Raw genomic sequence first — 22,034 nt, 5'->3', positions numbered from 1 at the left:
TTCACAAGGCCTCTCCAATCTGATGAGCAAAAGGAGAGAAGACAGGACTGAAACTGCAAAGCAGGCAGTCAGGCTAGCTCTTTTCTGCATAAAACAGTAAGAAGTCAACTGAAAGGGGCARAATATAAGCAAAGTGGGGAAAAAGCAGAAACTATCACTAGTGAAACTAATGAGAAGGCAGTTAAAAATTAAAGGAGAAGGAAAGGAAGAAGCCAAAGCTAGAAAAACACAATGAGGAGACCACATTGTTCCAACCAAAAAAGAACGAAGTAAAAGAAAGCTACAGTAAATTAAATACTTGGCTCATGCAATGTGTTTTGAATACTTTCTGATGGAGGAAGTTTCGAGGGCAGTTTGGGATGATCTAGATGACAGCAATGGAAGTGAGACTCCTTCCTTATTGCCATTAGCTCCAATACACAAAGTAGGTTCCAATATCTCAGTAAGCAATAATCTCCACATAGAGCCAATACAGGGATTCAGATTCACAAAGGTGACTGAGATCCCGGGGTACGCAGAACAAGACTGAAGTAGTACCCTGATGGAGACCCCACCAGAGCACTGTGCAACAACATGAAAGTAACAGTGCAACACTCAAAATAGAATGACATACTACTCAGAGCCTGAGTTCCCAGTAGACAGCAGAACTCCATGAAGCAGTTCAGCTAAGCCTCATAACCTTGCAGTGACTCGTGTAAATCACTGCCACAGCTGAGTTCAACACAGACAGGTCCAATTCACTGCAACTGCATAAGCAACTGCAAGATCAAAAGAGATTGCCACTTTTTCCTATTAGGAAGTGTTGAAAGTCAAACTCAACCCCTCCCTCCTCCCAACAAAAAAAAAAACGAAGCCAAACCTGAGGCAGCAGTAGAGCAGTTCAGCTACTAAGGATGCAGGCCCTGGGCTGCACAAAAAATTGTTACTTCAAATAGGTTTTACTTCCTTTTAGGGTAGATTTGACCTTAATCCAACTTGAATTCATAATACTTTCAAAGGATGCTAAGCAGACTTTACCAAGAAGTTACTATCTTATGTAACCAATGCAGCTACACCAATGCATTTGTAAGCAAGAGTGGAGGGAAACTTAGTGTAAACAGGGAAATCACTATTTGCGGGCTGACAGTAAGATTTTAGATTACACAGAATGAAGATGTGGAACAGGTCATGCTTTGTGGAAGATACAGGTCACAAACTAGTAAGGAACCATGGCAAGAGRGTCCAAGATCTCATCCTCCCAGCAGCAGGACCTAGAGGTCCAGTTCCCATCAATCCAAAGTATCAGCACTGGTACAGACTAGATGATGACGACTCCTCTAAGTTATCCTCTGAGCTCTACATTCCCACAGGACAATTTTCTTGGGCCTTACAGTTTGGAGGGACAGCAGAAGGTAGGCAGTAACTCACTAAAACTATAGGAGTGGGAGATAGATGTCTATCTCTTCGYAGCCCTGCACAGTCAGCCAGCTGGAAAGAGGACACTATTACCAGATATCCMATGTTTAATTAAGGCACTTAAAGCATAGATATTAAGGACCATATGCACACACTCACCAGCAAGAACCTTGAAGTAAAAGAACCTTATGGCAACAGAGAGGTTATTAGCTAGCTCTCAGCAGTGACTTTTTTCCAATGAAAACTAGTATAGTACAGCCTACTTTGCAGATAACAATGCTGCATTTGTATTGCTAGGGCTATTAGGTCTTGCACCCTGTTCCAGAAGCCCTTCTGCTGAGGAAGCTAGGTCTGTAGTAGCTGCTAGCTGTCACAGAGCAGAAAAAAAATAAATTAATTAAAAAAAAAAAAATCAACGTTTGCACTACTCTGATCTTCCCCTACAGTAACATATTGACATTTCCAGTTACAGCTAGTTACCTCGCAAGCAGTAAAGTCAGGACAAGATTTGACCTTCAGCTACCACTGTTTCTTGTGTTAACAGAAATACATATACTTAACGAACAAGGGGTCTTCTGTGCAATCTCAACAGCCAAGCCAAGGCCTGGAGAAGGTAGAAACACATTCCTCTCACACCCCTTCCATGACTTTGTCTTCCACACAGAGGACCCCTCTCAGGTCTCCAGCTAAACACTTTCTCACCTTATCATTCAAAGGCTCGTGCAAATCTGTTCACTCCATCTGGCTCCGCAAGCTCTCCYTCTTTGTTACTGTATCCCACCCCACCACTCCCTAATGTTCTTCAGTATTTACTATCAATCCTTCTTCCTCATGTGTGGTCATTCTTTCTTCCCATAATTTCCAGTCTTTAATCACTATTAGTTAGTCATCTGCCCTTAACCCTCTTCCTCCCATGTCTTCCCTCTCTCTTGCTCTGTCAAAGTAGTTTTGGATTTTCTCCAAGTTCTCCAATCTCCTCAGAAGGAGTTGAGAGTTTCTTCACCTCTTTCCTCCCAGTTGTGCCCCACCAGCTTTCGGGCCTGACTCACTCCTGACATCAGTTTCCATTTTACCATCTATTGCAGGACACCTCTAACAAAAACACTGCCACAAGACTAATTCCCTACAATTCACAGACTTCTCTTACTTCTGCCATTAACACAGGGAAGCCACAAAGGTCTAACCCAGTCGAGCTCTGACATGATCCAAGAKATACAGATTCTCTAACAGCCTGTGTGTGCAGCACACCAGGAGACACATATCACATGGCTGGCTGTATGCATGCCCACACCATGAATGCTAATAGGGATAATTGTTTGAAAGAAGAAAGAGTGCTGCTTCAACTTAGCTGAAACCCACGCCTGCAATCCCAGCTCCCTTGTCACCACCTTTGACTCATTTCTCAAACCCTCCCCTTCTCCAACCTCCTTTTCTCTGTGCAAATCTCAATTACTTGCAAGAAAATTTTAAAAATGACATTACTTCCTCCATCTTTCCAACTCACCTTACTTTCTCCTCCTACAATTCCTCATCACATACAGAAGAATCTTCCCAGCACTTCCAAGCATTCCACCCACCCCAGTGATTTTATCCTCATCTCCCCATTTCTTTTGGAGTGATTTCTATCCTTTATTATTTGTCAGTATACTTTTTTAATGCTCTTTTCTTTCCTCTCACAATACAAATATCCATTAAGTTTTTTATGTCTCAGAATTCCTCAGACTCACTAGACTATAGCTTGGATGGGTAGGGTGAGAAGGGGAAACATTCATTGTCACCTCTTCCTTCTGATCCATCTTCTTCTCAGCTCTCTCTTCTTTTTTTGGGGGGGAGGAGGGGGGGGGACAAATCCAACTTGGATCATCTCCTGTCTACCAAAACTGCTCTGTCTCTAGTGACTTATTTCTGGCCAAAGCTCAGAACTAAAATTCTAATCATTATCCCTGACTTGTCAAAAAAGACAACATTTTTAACCCTTGAACTTCTTCCCCCTTGGTTTCTAWGAATGAACTCATTTGCCCCTTCCACCATTACTCTAACAATCCCAAAAGATCCTGAAAGAGACAAAACATGCAACTATGAACATCACTGCAACTTCTTCCACATCAGTCTCTGTGCTTATTGCAGCTCTGAATTTAGCAGTTCAGCCAAAGTTGTAGTTTCAGCCAGTTGTAGTCATTTCAGGTAGTGCTTGAAGCAAGGGAAAGAGATAGGGATCTGGTTCCAAGGTGAACAAGAGCTGGACTCAGAAGTCAAGCTAGCATGGAATTCAGCAGGACTTAAGAGTGTAGAGCAATTGCCTTCACAGATGAAATTGTGGCTCACTGCTCCTGCTGATTTTGAACTCTCAAACATGGCAACTCCGAGTGCCACGAACTGCTGGATTACAGGCAACACTGAGTTCAGCAAGAGAGAGCGTCAACCTATTGGTCAAGGCAGCAGAATACAGTTGCTTTTAGTAGTACTGATTCATAGCTCCTGCTCAGCKCAGAACCAACTCTCTGATCTGAATGAAGACCCAAGGGAGGGAGAACAGAAATAGAGTATACCTCCTCACTTCACACACTGATTTTAGACTAATAGAAGTGTAAGCAAGAACCAAATCTCTTTGTCTGCCGTTTAACTTTTGACCAAGCTTTGAGATTGCAAGTTGAAGAGTTGACTTGAGTTTATGCAGTGCCCTTATCCTGATTAGGGCTTTTGCTTGCTATTGCAGTAATACTGTCAGGGTCCTGTGCTTGACTGTCTTATAGAGATTCTGTCCTACATAGGATGTTTCCTACCTTCCACAGTATTCAACATCCACAACACTTGCAGCTTTTATGCTTTGGGAAAAGCCCACACCCTAAATTTATCCCCACAGGCTCTGTCCTTACCAAATCCATTTCCAAAACTCCTTCAGCCTCCACACAGAGAGCAACTTCTCAGCACAGCTTACATTAAGATAAAACGCAGCGTCTGGGACAAACTAACCCACAAGTCAAAAGCAACTTGAAAGAGGCAAGCAAGTTGTGACTAGCTTACAGCACCTTCCTGTACATTTTTCTCCCATAATCAGGAAAACCCATCAGACCAGAACCATAAAACCAGGACAGTAGGATTAAGTAAAGAAGATAGTATGTTGAGTGAAAGTTACCAATGCAGTATCTAATAGCTAGTGACAACATTAGACAATATTGCATAAACTGAATAACATATTGATGCATTGCTCAAATATCAAAACTCCAAGGTATCATGCGTAAAGATCCAATAGTACAGTCATATCACCCTAGGAAAGGGAGCCAGAAATCAATATGCAGCATCTTTATCACATCCCTTATACAACTCTGTTGCCATAGCAAAAGCCTTCTATGTTTTTACGCCCAGGTATCCAAAAAAAAAAAAAAAAATCTCTATGAAGGTATTCTATAAAGGGTAAAGTAAATCATCTTTTAAAAAATGTTAAACATGCAGACAAAAAAAATCACAACTATTCTGTTCATAAATGGCAGTCAAACACTGCAGGTCACTGAGCATTCCTATACCCTTTGCACAGATTGCACAAATTCCCTGCCTTCCCTCAGTGCTCCACAGTATGGGTAAGCCTTTTCTTAAAAAGTGGGAAACTACTTTTATGGTTAAGTGAGCTTTACCATCCACAAAGAGACGTGTCCCCAAGGGGCCCTTCCCACCCACAAAAAGATGAGCACGTCAGCAAAACATTGCCCCTTCTCATATAATGATATCCAGAAATTCATYACTTTAACAATGCACACAAAAGGAATCAGCCCAATCCTTCAATTGTAGGAACATTATTATCTCCCCAAGCTACAGTTCTCGACATTATCAATCTTAAAACAACCTTTAGTTTCCCAGCCACCAAAACAGGAAAGGCTTATTGGGATTGTCCACATCAGTGGATACAATACAAGCTTTCTCAGCTTCAGTGCTTTCTTCCATCATGGGGCACTGGAACAAACTATAGCTTGTGTCATGATGCAAATGGCTAGCTGGACCTCTCCTGCACTGGGACCACTGAGGACGTCCAATCCACACTCTTGTATACCAGGAACCGTGGACCAGCACTATGCTCAAATTTCTCCTTGAGCTCAGGCAATACCTTCATTAGTTTAAACACTCCACTTACTGAAGAGAAACACCTCTTTCAGCAGTTAACTACCATAGGGTAAGTGGTGAGCTTTATGCAGCAAAACCTGAAGGAAGGAAGAGGGTGAAAAAAACAAAAACAAACAAACAAAAAAAACCCCACACCCTAGCATTATCATTCAACCATTTGCCATTTGTTCCTAATCTAAATTGGTCTGGCGTCAGCTTCTGCATCTTTTATGCCTTTTGTCTATTAAATTAAAGAGTGCTCTATCCAACATCTTTCTCCTATATAGATATATCTAGGCCAATCAAGTAGTTACTACTACCTTCTTTGATTAGCTAACTACGATAAACTTAAGTCAGTCTAGTTCTCCTCAGCTCATTCTTCCTTTAGCTATTGAGCCCTTCTGAAGTGCAGACACAAGAACTGCACACAGATTTGCACACCACCTGGAATAGCATTACTACAACTATATATGAAGACCAAAACTGCAAGAAAGATCTGCCCTCCAAACAAACAGATTAAGATTGTCACTGTCACACTCCATATTTCACTATCTGCAGATGAAAGACTGAAGTGGGTTGATCCTAGACRCCAAATTCCTGGTTCTTCTAAAGGCCAACAGCAAAAGATCGTAACACCGAACTCCAGGCTCCTAACAATACTAAACAGCTGGTTTACTGTAGGTACATCATGTCTCTGGCCCTGAGTCATTCTACAGAAAGTGCTTCCTTTAACTGTTCAAACTCTTCTGTACCAGTTCAGCCTAATTTAGGGCCTTCAGGACCACTCCGTTTCTATCTGAAATGTGCTTCCAAAAATATATATGAGATCTAACAGGGCACTTGCACCTTGACATCTCTTTGGGGAACTGTAATCATCACTCCAGCCTTCTTCCCAACAGGATGGCAATAATGTAACAACCACTTCAGGGCTCCGTGTTTGGAAACTCTTAGTCATTTAGCAGGACCTGATGCAGAGCACAGGGAAGGGTGGTCATACGCATTTCTCATAAAAGAAACTCTTCTCACAGGACAGCATAATCAAGGACAATGCATTGTACACATCTCTACAGCTCTTGAAATGCAGCCAGTCATAGACAATGTCTGGAGCACTTGAGTTAAGGCAGATCTCTTCAACCAATGCTAATCTCAGTGCAGTCACATTTCCAGACACTAGCCAAAAATCCCCTGATACTTCAGACCTCAAACATATCCGGTAAAACAAAGCAGCCTGCACTCACTCTGACTGGAAAGGTTATGCTTATTTTAATCAGTGCTGGCAAATAAATCTGTGTTATGCTTCTAAAATACAGAAGCTAATCTACACTGAATCTTTCTATGGACATTTACTCTATGTAAGCAGGTGACTGAGGGGTTTTTGGCTTTTGGTTCAGCTTACCAGAAGAGACCAAAAATAAGAGACTCTTGGCACAAAGAAGCATCCTCATTGAAAGCCAGTAACGAAGCATTCTCCAGTAATGTCTGCTCTCTCATAGACAAGCCTTGAAAGAGATCAAAGTCCTCTGCAATTAGAACCATCACAGGGTTTTATAACTGGCTCAGGAGATTATCCCATTATATATAACTAGACTCAGCTCTATCTACTGCTGAAAGACAGTGTTTAACACAGCTTTAACCAAAACAAAATTTCATTCTCACCTACATTGAGTCTAAAAATCACTTCACTGCTCCTGTGTAGTTACATGGTTCAGAGAATCACTGAACAGTTGAGGTTGGAAAGGACATCTAGAGATCATCTAATCCAACCTCCCTGATCAAACCAAGGTGAATTAGAGCAGGTTGCTCAAGACCAGGTCCAGTCAGGTTTTCAAAGTTCCCAAGGATAGAGATCCGACAGCCTCTCTGGGCACCCTGTTCCAGTCTGACCACTCTCACAATAAAAATTGTCTTATTTTTAAGCAGAATTACCTGCATTTTAATTGGTATCCATTGCTTCTTGTCCATTCATTAGACACCACTAAGAAGAGTCTGGATCAATTTACTTTACATCCTCCTATCAGGTATTTATACAAATAGATCCCCTGGAGCTGTCTTTTCTCCAGGTTGAACAATCTCAGTTCTCTCAGCTTCTCCTCCCATACGTTACATTCTCCAGTCTTTTGAACATCTTTATGACCCTTAGCTGGACTTGCTCTGGTAGCTCCTTACCTTTCTTGTACTGAGGTGCCTAGAAATGGACACAGCACTCCAGAGGCAGTCTCACCAGTGCTGAACTGAGAGGAAAAATCACCTCCCTTGACCTTCTTGCAGCACTCTTCCAAATGCAGCCCAGGATGCTGTTGGTTATCTTTGTTGCAAGGGCACATTTGCTGGCTCATGTTCAACTTGTCCATCAGAAACCCCACGTTCTTTTCTGCAAAGCTGCTTTCCAGACAGTCAGATTCCAACCTATTCTGGTGCATGGGGTTATTCTTCCCCAGAGAAAGACGCTGCATTTCCATTGTTGAACTTCATAAGGCTCTTCTCAGTCCATTCTTCCAGCCTATGGAAGTCCCTCTGAATGGCAGCACAACCATCTGGTGTATCAACACTCTTCCTAATCTTACTGAGGGTACACGCTGTCCCATCATCCAGGCCATTAATGAAGAAGTTAAACAGTATTGGCCCCACTGTCAACTCTAGTGACCTAGTACACCACTACTGATTGGCCTCCTGCAGGACTTCATGCTACTGACCACAACCTCTTAAGCCCATCAGTTCAGCCAGCTTTTATTTCACCTCCCTATCCATCTATTTAGCACGTACTTCATTGCTTTGTCTACAATCACGTTATGGGAAACAATATTAAAAGCTTCGCTGAAGTCAAGATAACTGCTCTCTCCTCATTCACCAAGCAGGCTATCTCATCACAGTCAAGCAAGATTTCCTCTTTGCAAGTCTGTGCTGACTAGTCCCAGTTACCTTCATGAGAAAAAACCTCTTCACTGTGAGGGTAACATAGCACTGGAACAGGTTACCCAGACAGGCTGTGGAGTCTCAGTCCTTGCAGATATTCAAAAATCATCTGGACAAAATTATTGCAGATGTGCTCTAGGTGATCCTGCTTGAGTAGGGGTGTTGGACTAGATCTCCAGAGGTCCCTTCCAACCTCAACTCTTCTGTGATTCTGGTCCTTACTATGTCTGGAAATGGCTCCCAAGATTATTTGCTCCATCACCTTTCCATGGATCAAGGTAAGGCTGACCAGCCTGTAACTCAACAGATCCTCCTTCTTGACCTTCTTGAAGATACAGGTATCATTTGCTTTTTTTCCAGTCCTCAGGAGCCTCCCCCAATCACCATGACCTTTCAAAGATAATTGAGAGTGGACTAGAAATGACATTAGTCAGCTCCATCAGTACTTGGGAACATGGCCCATCAGGCCTGTGRACATACCTATGTCCAKTTTGTTTAAGTGTTCCTTATCCTGATCCTCCTCCACCAAAGGAAAGTCCTCATTGCTCTAGGCTTTCCCACTGGTCTCAAGGACCTGTGATCACTGAAGGAAGGTCCTTTGTTAACCAGCCTTTGTTAACCCCATCTGCCATTCAGCAGCAGATCTGTGTTTTCTCTAACCTGCCTTTTGCTGCTGAACTCCAGATTGACTTTGGCTTTCCTAACCTTGCCCCTGCACACTTGTACAGTGTCTCTATATTCCTCCCAGGTCACTGATCTCTGCTTCCAACTCTTCTATGCTTCCTTTCATGTTTGAGTTCTGTCAGGAGCAGCCTGTTCATCCATGCAGGCCTCCTGCCACTCTTGCCTGACTTCCTGCTCATCAAGATGGACCTTTCTTGAGCCTGGAGGAGGTGAACCCTGGGAAAAAAAACAAAAATCAACCAGCTCTCCTAGACCCTGCTTCTCTCCAGGACAATCTTCCATAGGATTTTTCCAAGCAGCTCCTTGAGTGGTTGAAAGTGTGCTCTTCTGAARCCTAGGGTTRTGATTCTACTTTTTGCCTTACTTCTGCTTCTCAGGATCCTCAGCTCCACCACCTCATGATCACTGCAGCCAAGGTTGCTGCCCACCTTCACACTCCCAACCAGTTCTTCCTTGCTAGGTATGAGGTCCAGCAGAACAGCCCMTTCATCAGCTCCGCAATCACGTCTCAGGAAGTTATAATGAATGCACTCCAGAAATCTCTGGTATTGCTTAGACCCTGCTGTGCTGCCCCTCAGCAGGTATCAGGGTGGTTAAAGGATGAAGGCCTGTGAATGAGGTTCTTCCAATTGTCTGAATAAGGCCTCATCTACTACTTCTTCCTGATCCAATCTGTAGCAGACATCCACCACCGTCACACTATCGTCCAGGTTGGTCTGCCTGCTAATGCTGCCATAACTCTCAACCGGGTCATCACTTGTCCCTAAGTAGAGCTCCTTGCATTCCTGCTGCTCTCTTACGTAAAGGGGAATGTCTCTTTCTTGTCTTCCTAGTCTGTCTTTCCAAAGGGCCTGTATCCTTCCACTGCTGCACTCAAGTCATGTGACATATCCCAACAAACATGAGATCTCAGCCTTGGAACTGCATGCAGAGCTCCAGTTCCTTCTACTGGCTCCCCATACTGCACATGTTTGTGTACAGGCACTTCAGAGAGCCATCTAGTTGTGCTCATCTCCCAGAAAAGGTATGAGCGCTTTCCCTGTAATGCTACCCTGTAGGTATTTGCTTATTTATCAGTATATGCTTGATATGAGCCTTTTCTACTCCTGTTTTGATTCATGAAACCAAAAGAGGAGCAAGACACGAAGATCCATCAAAACACCACCACCGCAAGAAATGAGGCTAACTCACTTACAAATAAAACTGGATTATAGGACTCATATATTCCCTTAACAGACATGTTAGATTGTGAGGCAGGAAAAAAAAACAGTATTTCAATGCATATTCAAGTGATTCTTACTGATTCTATGAAGTATTGCAAAATAGACATAAAAAGCTCTGCTGCATGAATGTAACTGTTGTGAGGTTATCTTCCTACATACAGGAAATCAAGATCTTCAGTTCCCTATCTAATAATACCAAGACCCTACCTGCTAAGTCCTGTAGTCAGGTTTTTGGTATGAAATATGGAGAAGACACAGCCCTAAGCTACAACAGGGAACATACCTACAGCGAGTCTCTTCATACCATATCTAGCACAGCCTCTAATCAAGTACTAGAGATTCTTGCCTACTCTGTTGAACAGAGGTTTTTGACAGGTCCACAGCCTGTCACACCAATCCACACCACCCAGAAAACAGGGCTGCACAGTAAGGAGAAGAAAAAAAAAGGATAGGAAAGTAGTAGTAAACAGTAACARCACTGCACTACAAATAGCACAAAGCATAAATGTGGAGAAAGGAGAAAGTCGCACAAGTATTTTTTTATTCAGTATGACACTCTTGTGGTCTCAGAAAGGGCTCCTGCAGCAGGCACTGTCTCTCACACCTTAAAGTCAAGTTTCATTGCGCTGATAGCAGAATCAAATGTGCAACACTGCTGTACATAAAGCGATGGTGGCAGCAGCAGCTTCAAATTACACAGGTGGAAACAAGAAAAAAATGCCTAAGCACACAGCAATTATTTGCTTTGAGCAGTGAATTAAGTATGCATTGACTAATTGGGCTCAAAATATTCAGTAATATTTACAATCCATAATAAATCAAGAATCTCAAGAAGCAAAACAAAAATTTACAAAACCAGAGAAGGAATTAGCCCCTCTTCTTCTAAGAAARCTTGATTGTCTGCTGCAGACAGTGGCAGGGGGCATATATTTGGTGGCAGTGGGGTGAAGAGTAACTCTACCATTCCAGTGGATAAACACAGAAAATAAGGAAAGCATGTAAGTAGCACTATGATTAATAGTAGTTATATGCTACCATGGCACTGCCACTCTGCCAAGCAGTATTTACTTCTGGAAGTAAAGAGCACATGGAGGAAAACCCTCCATACAAACAACTGTTGCTTTTCCTCCTCTTAAGAGTTCCCTCTTTCTGTTTCTTATACCATCTCTGTATTGCTGCTTTCATCTCATTTCACTTTATCTGTTCTGCTCAGGCTCCTCTCCCAGATATCATCCTTCCTGCAGTCAGCTCTCAGAGCAGGATGTGCTCTACCTAATTTTAGGCATCTAACATTCCCACTGTAGAAGGCTACTCTTCCCAGACTCCTTATATGATCAGCAAGAAATAAACTGGCAGCTCTACAGAAGATTCATAGCACCTATGTTAAACCACAGATGACTAATCAAGAGCTGAGGCTTCTTTTTCTCTGCTACTTATACAGAAAGCTTAGCCTCTCAAGTCAGATGCCCAAAATTTCACTGTAAATAGCCCCCATAGTGCACATAGCTGTGCATTCTCATTTCCAATTGATTCACAATCCTCTCAATTAACACATCACCAGATGCATCAGGTTGCAATGATTCACCAAATTACAGAAGGGTTGAGGTTGGAAAGGATCTCTGGAGATCATCTAAGTCCAACCCCCACTCTGTTAAGGCAAGGTCACCTAAAATACGTTCCCAAGGATTTTGTCCAGACAAGTTTTGAATATCTGCAAGGATGGAAACTCCACAACCTGTCTGGGTAACCTGTTCCAGTGCTCAGTCACCCTCATAGTAAAGAAGTGTTTTCTCCTGTTCAGACGGAACTTGCTGTGTTTCAGTTTGTGCCCATTGCCTCTTGTCCTATCGCTGGGCACCACTGAGAAGAGTCTAGCCCCGTCCCCTTGACACCCTCACTTCAGATACTTATAGACACTGATAAGATCTCCCCTCAGTCTTCTCTTCTCCAGGCTGAAGAGTCCCAGCTCTCTCAGCCTTTCCTCATATGAGGAAATATTTCCAGCTCCCAGGTGTGAAGAGGCAGCTGTTTGCATGTGAAAGATGCACACAATATTATGACAAGTTTTATTAGAAGTTAAACTGTTTTTTGAGACTCTGGATAGGCCTTGAGAGTAAGTACCCCAGTCACTGGAATCACATAGGGGATAGCAAGTCACAACAGTTCTCTCCTTAAAATGATTATGCTTTTTATTTTGATTCAAGTCTGTTCATTCCTTCTTCAATTTCTAGTGCTTTATATTCTTAATGCCCCTGCCAAAGACTTCAGAATCTGTTCACAGCTGGCAACACAGAAACTTCTATTACAGAAGGTACTTTTACTGCTAAATGGAAGGAGCAAGGGAACAGAGGCACGGAGTAAGAAAGGCATTATAAGCAGACGGTCAGAACAATGCTCTTCCATTCCAGCCCACAAAGTATTCTGACACTTTCATTCWGCCTATGCTTTCTGTATGCGACAGCATACGCCAGGAGCAGATAGCTAAAGGAGGATGAGTAACCGCACACATTCTAACTGCAGAATATGACATTCTCGATGGGAGGGAAAAGGTGACTGGAAACAACACAAAACAACCTTCTCTATCACATAAAGGCACACATTAATGGCTTCCTCTCAACCTGCTATCCCATGCCAGGAGATGTCCAACTGGACAGAACTAAAATGCAACTCAGAGAAGATTATCTCCACTAAAACCTATGCACCGAGCTCAGGAACATTTTGGGGTCTTTGCAGAGGACTAGTATTTCAAAGGAGATGGTCTGTGGTTCATTCAAATCCTTATCACATTAGCTACCTTTCAGTCTTCACTGAGCCAAGCTACAAGATGATACAGATTACAGCAAGAGAAAAGGGGCAGCTGGATTGCCAATTAAAGTACAGAGCCGGAAAGAGCACAAGTTCACTGGTATCTTGCAATATGTGAGAAATGACTTGATGTACCATAGAGATGGAACTGCTAGGGAAAACATAGCATCTGTGGATCAACTTTGTGACTGCTATATAGCCACAAGAAGTTAAATATTACCAGTTGGTTTCCATTTTGTTAGCCTGAACAAGCTAATTCCTACTTTCAGGAGAAAGGATTTCACTTTAAGAACATTTGCTAAGAAGTTCTTCAGACCACAGTCATGATGTGATTCAATCTTGCAGTCGCTACTACAGAATCTACAAAGCAGAACTCAAGAACCAATCTAATACTAAATAAAGCTAATTCACAGTACMTGACTTTATTCCACCTTTCTCCAATTCATCTACAGTATCAGTCTATCAGGGTATTTTATTTATGGGATACTCCACTATGATTAAGGAGCAATGTTAATATCTTTCCTCCTCTTTCCTTCTTTAGATTTCTGCATGGGAGGTTGCACTTTCATATGCATTATAAACAGTCTGAGTCTCTCATGAAAGGGATAGGCACCTATAGCTCTATAGTAGTCACAAAAGAATCTGGTACGTATTTCAAGCCCTCTATAACATTTAGTGACCACTGACTTAGACCATGGAGAGAGTACAGAGATAACGAGCTTACACGAAAGTTCGTATCTTTCCACATTAATCAGTAACAACAGACTTGCAACAGAAACACGCCAGGTAAGAAGCCACATAGTTATGCTCACCAACTGCCTTATTCTACAGATCCGTTTACTGTAAAAAGGAGGATTAGGTCAGGACACTACTCCAAATTCATGTAGCCGTCTTAGTTAAGGCAGAAGTAACTTAACAGCAAAAAGCCAATGAGAAACATCTGAAGGTACGGTCCCAAAGCAACAGTCAGTCCCAGGCAACTCTCAAGAAAGCCCTCCCAGAAAGAGGGCACAAGCAAGTACACACTTGCCAATAGTAAGAAAAACAAGCGTACATCAGAGACAAGAAAGATGCATTTTCCCATCAACTCTTGTTCATCTTCTGGAGCTCTGAAGTCATCTGTCTCAGTCCTAGTCTGTACAGCTGTGCACAGCTGCAAGCACATTTGAAGGGTGAGGGCATCTCAGAACAGAATTCACAGCTCACCAAGAGATACTACAAGGTACAAAATAGGATTAGGTCAAGGAAATTTGAGCAACGGGAATCGGTCACACCTCCAATACCAGAGGAACTGGAGCATCTGCCTACAATACTGTTTCTAGAACAACYAAGCCAGTCTCCTACTATGATCATTTTCATCATTAGAGCATAAGCGAAGGGTTATTGGGCTAATTCTAGTTGCAACAGTAACTGATGCTCTGTCCACTATCTATATATTAGGGGCTCATCAACACCCATTTTAACTGGTCCTGGTTGGAGCTACTAGCATGTACTTGAAAGCTGAGCTGTTAACATGGCTAGAGTAATCAGAGGGAACATGCACCAGGAAGCAACTTAGCTGCTGGTCTGGTTAATAAACGTGGACTCATGAGGTCACTGCCCTAAAATAAGTCTTCTCATCACAGAGAAAGGACAACACTCATCCACTCTCAATTCAGAAATTCATGAAACTTTAGATTATGATCAACTGCGTTCTAGTAGTTTCTGGTAGAAGTATAGAAACAAGAAGCTGAAGTTCCAACTCAAAGACCCATGACCTGAAATTCTGCCAGGGACCTAAGTGTTAAAGAATGGGATAGCATATGTAATTTCGGGGGAAATAGCATTGGAATAGATGCTGAACATTACACTTTGAAGTCACAGATCCCAATCAAGGGCAGGCTGTCAACACTCCAAAATCATCACCTTTAAGAGAGCTGAGCAAGGCTTCAGTCCTACTCCAGGGTAAAACAGCCACAGATAGCCAACGCAATCTGCATCACAGTGTTTTCTTTGCAACCTAAGCAGAGATACCCAAGGCTGTACCATTATCACCTTTGTAGCAGGTCATTGTCTGATTACAAGCAGGCTATGGAAAATCTGTAACAGGAAGTTCGTTCTTTGAATAAGTGTAAGCGTTCAGCCTCTGGTCTGAATCCACTACCTTGAAATAGCAAGGGAATCACTCAAAAATTGTAAATGAAGAGTGTCATACCACTGAGTCTAAGTCATGCTGGAGTTTAGATCTCCCATCAGGTGTAGGATTCAAAGCAACTATGCTGAATTGCATTTAGACAGAAAAGTCTCATTGGCAAAGCCAGAACAGACAAGCACTATATGTGTTCATGCAAAGAAAAAATACTTTATCTTATGAGCTACACAAAACTGAATAAATGCCTATTAAAACAGCCTTAAGACACTGTATTCCACTTGAACATTGCACACAGTAGGCCATGTGCTATGGAATTAGAAGCCAAAATGTATTTATCCCTTTCACCACCAGTTTCAAGAAACACTTCAAGGAGAAGACCATAAACTGAAACCTCAGTGGAGACCATAACCTCATCATTCATGTCAGTTCAACAAGGAAAAGAGTCCACAGGGTAGCTTACAACCCACACAACCAGGAGCTTTAGAAAAGCTGACAAATGAACTCTCAGATTTTTTGATGAGTCTTGAAATGATAGTGTGTGGAAGACTGAAATATATGCTAGTGTTATACCAGTATTTTAAAAGGTTGAAACAGGATGAGACATGTCAATCTTGTCAGTTTGACTTTGATTCCAGACGAAATAATGAAAAAGCTGATATGAAACTCAGTTAATAAAGGATTAAAGGAGGACAGTGTAATTACTGCCAATCAACAGACTTTTAAAGGAAAATATAACTTGTCAAACTAACAACACTTTTTGGTGAGATTACAAGTTTGAATGCTAAAGGTAACAATGTTGATGTAATAAATTTTGACACAGCATTTTAGTTGGTGTCACAAAGCACAGTGATGCAGCAGCTAGCATACCAGCTAACTGATGCACATAAACTGCACCAGTAAATGAAGAGTCAGTCAGAAGGGTGCTACTGGGACTCGGTTTTGTTCCAAAACTATATGCAAATTAAGTTTATGACATGTAGATATGTCTGTCATGTTGACTACTGTTGCTTCATTCTCCCCCTGAACTCCCACTTGCTTTACCCATCTGTTGTCACCCTTCTTACACTTTGCCTGGAAGTGCTTTGGAGCAGGGACTGCCACCTCTCCCTGATGAGTACAAAGCAATTTCTAGCCTTGACCTAAGCCCCCTCCTGGCATCTCAGAGCCCCACCCTATTAACAGAGCTGTTACAGTGCAGATCTGCAGTGATGTTGTATTAGCCTGTCTGCTTAGGCAATTTGTAATTTTTAGTGGCTCATTAAATACTGCTTTAAGAATTTATTCATAAGGCACTCTTACCTGACATGGAGCTACTGCCTACAATAGTCACATGAGAACAATACTTAAACAATGGGAAGTTGTTTTTGCAAAGCAGACAGCTGAAAGTAAACACAGACAGAACTTGATAGCAAAAACTTTGACGTTAAGAAATTTAATCAGCACACAACAAAGTAACTCCCATATCCTTAAGATCTGTCTGCTTCTCTTATTTCCTCTCCTCATATGGCAATAACTGGGGAAGGGGCAGGAGAGGAAGTATAATTGGGTATTTCCCCCAAACAGCTCTCACTGATATTTAACCACAGTTATTCCACTACAGAAGTCTATTGTTAGTTTTTAGCAAGCTGTCAGATTAGGAGTACAGTTTCTTGGTATTTCTTCTCAAATGCTGGAGTGGTTGCATAACAAACATATTTGGCATTTACAAATTTAAACGTAATTCAGAAATGACAGTCTGAATACAGGGTAGAATCAGGTATGATAAGGCACTCAAGCTCAGATTAGCCTGTGTTAATGGGAAGATGATTGATTTTCCTCTGCCAGGACTGGCAGCCTCAGCCATAACTGCCAGGCCAGCATTAATGTACTTGTCAGCTTGAGTGGAGGTTTTTCCACCATGGTAGTGGAGAGAGAACTACAGTAACATCTTGCTTTGGCCCAGGTTAACTAAAATGAAAGCATACCATCAGCATTGCAATTTTCAATAGCTCTGACATACAATATTTAAAATGCCAATGCTGCTGACCAACTTAGCTAACACAAGCAACCCTCTGATTACTCCACAATTCTAACCTCATCTTCCACATCTCCACCTAATATTTAGGTCTTCAATTTTCCTAGTTTCTGTAACATATATGTTTTTAAACACAAATGTACTACATTCTGAAAGCTGAAAGTGTGGCTATAAAGTAAAATAAGCAGAATATCACAAGGAGCTGTTGCGCTAGTGAATCATTTTTATATTTAAGTCAATAAAAGCTGTGACTGTGGAGTCCCAACCATTTCCAGTGTAAGATACCATAAAGCTGGAAGAGCAAACAAACATTGCCTTTAGTAGGTCCAGCACAGTATTATACAGAAAAGACTGGCCTTGCTTGTTAAGAGTCCTATTATTACAGCTTCTGCCTTCTTTTCCTAATCTCAGCCTACATGTAGCACACTCACGCCTTTTGGGCATGAGTTCCCTAAAACATGCAAGGAGAAAAAGTCAGGCTGTTTCCCAGTCACAAAGGAATAAGGCAAACTGTGAGGTGTGGAGGAGGGTTAAAGCAGGTGCTACCAACCAAGCTGAAGAACAGTTCTGCAGTGTTGCCTGGCAGCAAGTAATTGTCTGCCAGTGTGCTGTTTCCACGTGCCAACAGCTGAAGCCTACACAGTCAGTAAGCATGGGAAAGTACATGTGTCAGCTAAAGCTACAGGCTAGCTCCACTGGTTCTTAAGAAAATGGGTGAAGGTGCTTTGGAGTTTAGCCTTTGGTTGCTCTCTTGTTATTATTGCAACAGCAAGGACTATGAACCATACATGCACTCAAATGAAATGTCCAGGGAGACAAAAATCCAGATGTTTCTGGCTCTTAAGAGACAGAAATCAGTTATTGAAGATTATATATAAAAAAGTCAAAAAAATCACAACTATTCCACACTGAAATGGTTGGGAAACCTCCATCAGTGGAGGTTCTTAAAATAGGTTAGACAAATCCTGCCAAAAATGGTTTAGCTATAGCTGATCCTGCCTTAGCATAAGGCAAGGGGCTGCAAAATCTCTTCAGAGACCTTCCAGCACTCCTTCTAGTGATGCTTCTGTGATTATCTGCAGAATGGAAAAGAAGCACATCCCAACTGAACGGTCCACACATCTTCCCTCTTTCTCCCTCAAGCTCCAAGATGAATCCCCTCTACTGGGGGGTTAATTGCAATTCAGAACCAGCCAAAAAAGCACCATCAAAAATTATGTCATCCGTAACAGTTTCACTCATGAGCTGTCAAAGTGCCATACTCCTCCCTTTTCTCCTATACTCCCCCCTTCCTCCACCTCTGCCTGCCCTTTAAGCCTCCCAAATGCCTGTGTGCTGTATGTGGTGGCAGAAGAGTTCTTAATACGCACTTATTAAGATCCTAATTGAATCCCACACTGCCTTGTCTACATCTTGCCAGCCGGAACACGAACAAGGCACCCTATAATTCAATTAGAAGGACTTGCAGCAAGCTAATCATTAGTCTGTCAGATTGTTAAAAAAAAAAAAAAATACCCACACATCTAGGAATAGGGAAGGAAGTTAAACAAAGGAAGAATTGCTAACAGCAGCCCTTCCCAATCCATGTAGACACACACWTACTTGAAGTATGGAATCTGCAATGCCCAGGCACTGGAATGAAAGCTCACCACTTCACACTCTTATGGTCCTTTCTCTTGCCTCAAGACACTTGGATAACAATGCAACAGTTGGATGTTTCCTGATCAGTCCTTCTACACACAGATTCATGAAAAAAAACACTGCTAATACACACCATTACTCCAAACAGGAAAGTCTCATTACCTGCCAAAACCCTGTTAACAGAAGAATGAGTGGCCAAGCCAGGCTGTCCACGTTCATGGAAAATCCCAGCATAAGGCAAGTACTCTGGCAGCAAGAAGCGCCTGCAAAACAGAGAGAAAGATTTATTTGGGGAAAAAAATCCCAGGGTACCAAATCTCTGCCCAGCATCTCTAACTTCTTTGGGGGAATAAGATTGAATTGTAGCAGACTCTAGCACAGAGAAGGCTGAACTCCTCTGCTGAGCCATTAACTTCAGTGTTTCAAGTAAGTGGCAAGTTACAGAACAGATCCTCTCCAATCAATGTGGCTGTGAAGATCACCACTACGCAAATTTCTTACCTTCCATAATAGCTTCTAATCGCAAAACACCAGATCTCGCTGAGAATCTCAGGAGATTTTCCTTTCTCTTCCATTCTGCCTTCACACTGTAGCCCCAACTTTCAGGTAAGAATTGCTGAGACCAAGCTCTCCTTTGAATGTCACAGAATGAACCAACCACACTAACCTGCCACCTCAGAGGTCCCAACAACTGCAAACCAAGCAAACTGCAATCCAGTGCAAGAAAGAATTCATCTGAAAGTCCCATAGAGCTGTAGTGCAACTGGTGTCTTCTGGATTTTCAAACTTTTCATTGTTACACATACAAGCCTTACCTGGGGACAAAGCGCCCCAGCGACGGTGCAGACATGCGGGCATTTCGGGGAGCTCGGTGCCTGGATCGGTCTCCATTGTCCCTTCAGCAAAAGAAAAAAATATATATATACGCACATCTATACACACAAAAAAAATGCACATACACCGCATATTAAAAAATAAAATGTATGCAATAAACTTAAAGAAAAATCCAACAACATCAGCTAGCCATCTTGAGAGTATCAGTGAGTTTTAGTGGTTCTCTTGCCTGAGTCATATGTTTCTGAAGTTCTGAATTTGTACAAATTCTTATACCCAAGACTCCTGAAAGCTTTAAGTATGGGTCACATGGGAAATAATATACAACTTCCTCACATTTTGACAGTGTCTCAAAAGTATCAACCAAACCGCAGAGAGTCAATAAATCAACAACACTGCCAGTGCAAAAGAAACAGAAACCTTTGAATTTGGACTTTGAGAGCAAAAGCAAGTACACCACAGTCCTGAAGGGAACTTTCTCATAGACAGAGAGTCAAGCTTTACTTTTTCATTTCCAGAAGTGCTGGTAATGGAGAATAATCCAGAGAGTATTCTTCTGAGTTCCCTCAAGATCAAGTTTAAGTGCCATCATAGCTTAAGATAATCTTATCCTTCACAGAATTTTCCAAGGAAGACAGAAATATTAGGTGACATCATATAAAAACTATACCTCCTCAAAATCTCTGTCTGTTCCACAATAAATGGCTGTGCCTTGGGGGAAGGAGGTGAAAGGCTCTAGGATTTATGATCCTATAGCAGACAGGAAAATCTCCTTTCTCAGGAGGGCACTGCAACATTGGAACGGTCACCCAGAAAGGCTGTGGAATCACCAGCCTTGGAGGTCTCAAAACTCAGCTGGACAAAGCCATGGCTGACCTGACGTAACACTGACAATGGTCCCACATGAAGCAGGAGACCAGACTAGGGAACCTCCAACAAACATTTCTTTAATACTTCATCCACAGGTCACACAGGACCTATAAACATACAGGACTAAAACTGGAAAGCAAATAGTAAGACTCCATCGCCAACTCGCAAGCTCTGGAAGAGACCTCCACAATGCTTTACTTTCAATTTAGAAATTTACTTTCTGTGTGACTTTGCACAAGTAGCAAGTCTGCTCTCCGTGGATTCCAGATCCCCATCTGTAATTGCAGTTGTATTTGTCTCCTTCCCAGGCAGTTGTGGGGAGAACAGTATTTGCAGAGTCTTAGAATCACTAGAAAACTAAGCATTCTTTCTGCAAGATACCAGCAGCATTCCTAACCCACTCCAGTAAAGCTGTGCATGTAGGGATTTTTTTTTTGTTTTGCTTTGCTAGTTTTTTTTTTTTTTTTTTTTTTTTTTTTTTTTTTNTTTTAAGTCTCAGCAAGCAAGAAATGTGGGCTGAGAAGAAAGTCCATTACGTGGCTGTTTCCCACACATTTGAGGAACCAAGAACACAAGAGCAGAGGTTGTTCTGCAAAGCTCATTAGCATTTCAAACTACTTCACCAACATCAAATCTAAATCAAAGCTCAAAGCTTCCATTTCTCCTCCCATTTCACTGCAGACACAGCATTTGCAGTTCACAATCAGAGACACAAAGCACCTCACCCCGAGGTTTCTGTGAAACCAGCAGGATTCCTGAAATCAGCAAAGCGAAAGCTGCTGCTGTTCTTTCCTCAGAGGCTTCCAGCCTATTAAGAAACGGATCAATAACAGACAGAATACTGTGAAGTCGAGTGCTGACATATCAACTTCTCCTGCCAATGAAAAACAGCTAAAGGGGATAAGAAATGTCATGTTCCAGATCTTGCCACACACAGTAAAAGCCAGAAGAAGTCAGACAAGCAATATACTTCTTAAAAGTCCTTGTTACTGTTTTTAAAACTATGCTGATATGCAGCCCTGGAAGTAAAGAAGTAAAAGAGTCTTGAGGATTTGCATTCACTTTGGACATTTACCAGAACTAGAAGATGCTCTTGACAGAAGTAAAAAGCAGCAAGATGAACAAGAATAGGCCTGCACACTGCAGAACTCTGGTAAAAGAATTTCTATAACAGGTTTCAAAAGGAATAAGGAATTAGCTTTGGCAAACAGAAAAAAGGAAAGGGTAGAAAGTAGCCACATGGCACGTGTCAAGAGACTTAGCTAAACTAATTAGTCATTATAGCCTTTTTTTTTTATTGTCACTAGCCCATGCTCTTAACACAGTAAAAATATTTTTAGACAGATTTCCCAGTCAGCTAGACTTTCTGATGGGAGAGCTCTGATCCTGTACTGCCCCACTCAGTGTACATTCACCCTCCAACGCAAAA

The 22,034-nt window shown here is 42.0% G+C and overlaps 1 protein-coding gene across 4 annotated transcripts in view; it reads right to left on the bottom strand.

The window, feature by feature from the left end:
• Window positions 1-22,034, bottom strand: part of AMBRA1 (autophagy and beclin 1 regulator 1) — a 132,949-nt gene that overhangs the window by 59,316 nt on the left and 51,599 nt on the right. For all 4 annotated transcript variants that reach the window (XM_085306264.1, XM_085306247.1, XM_085306254.1 and 1 more), the window contains 2 exons: window positions 19,717-19,797; window positions 19,064-19,164 (listed from right to left, as the gene is read on the bottom strand). In XM_085306264.1, the coding sequence (XP_085162390.1) occupies window positions 19,064-19,164; window positions 19,717-19,797 (182 nt within the window). The remainder of the gene's footprint in view (window positions 1-19,063; window positions 19,165-19,716; window positions 19,798-22,034) is intronic.

The sequence above is a fragment of the Rhea americana genome, unplaced genomic scaffold, assembly GCF_003343005.1.
Source record: "Rhea americana isolate MKP2758 unplaced genomic scaffold, rheAme1 scaffold_102, whole genome shotgun sequence".
Lineage (NCBI taxonomy): Eukaryota > Metazoa > Chordata > Aves > Rheiformes > Rheidae > Rhea > Rhea americana.
Note: the sequence above shows the minus strand (reverse complement) of the source record. Positions and strands in the feature narration are given on the sequence as shown.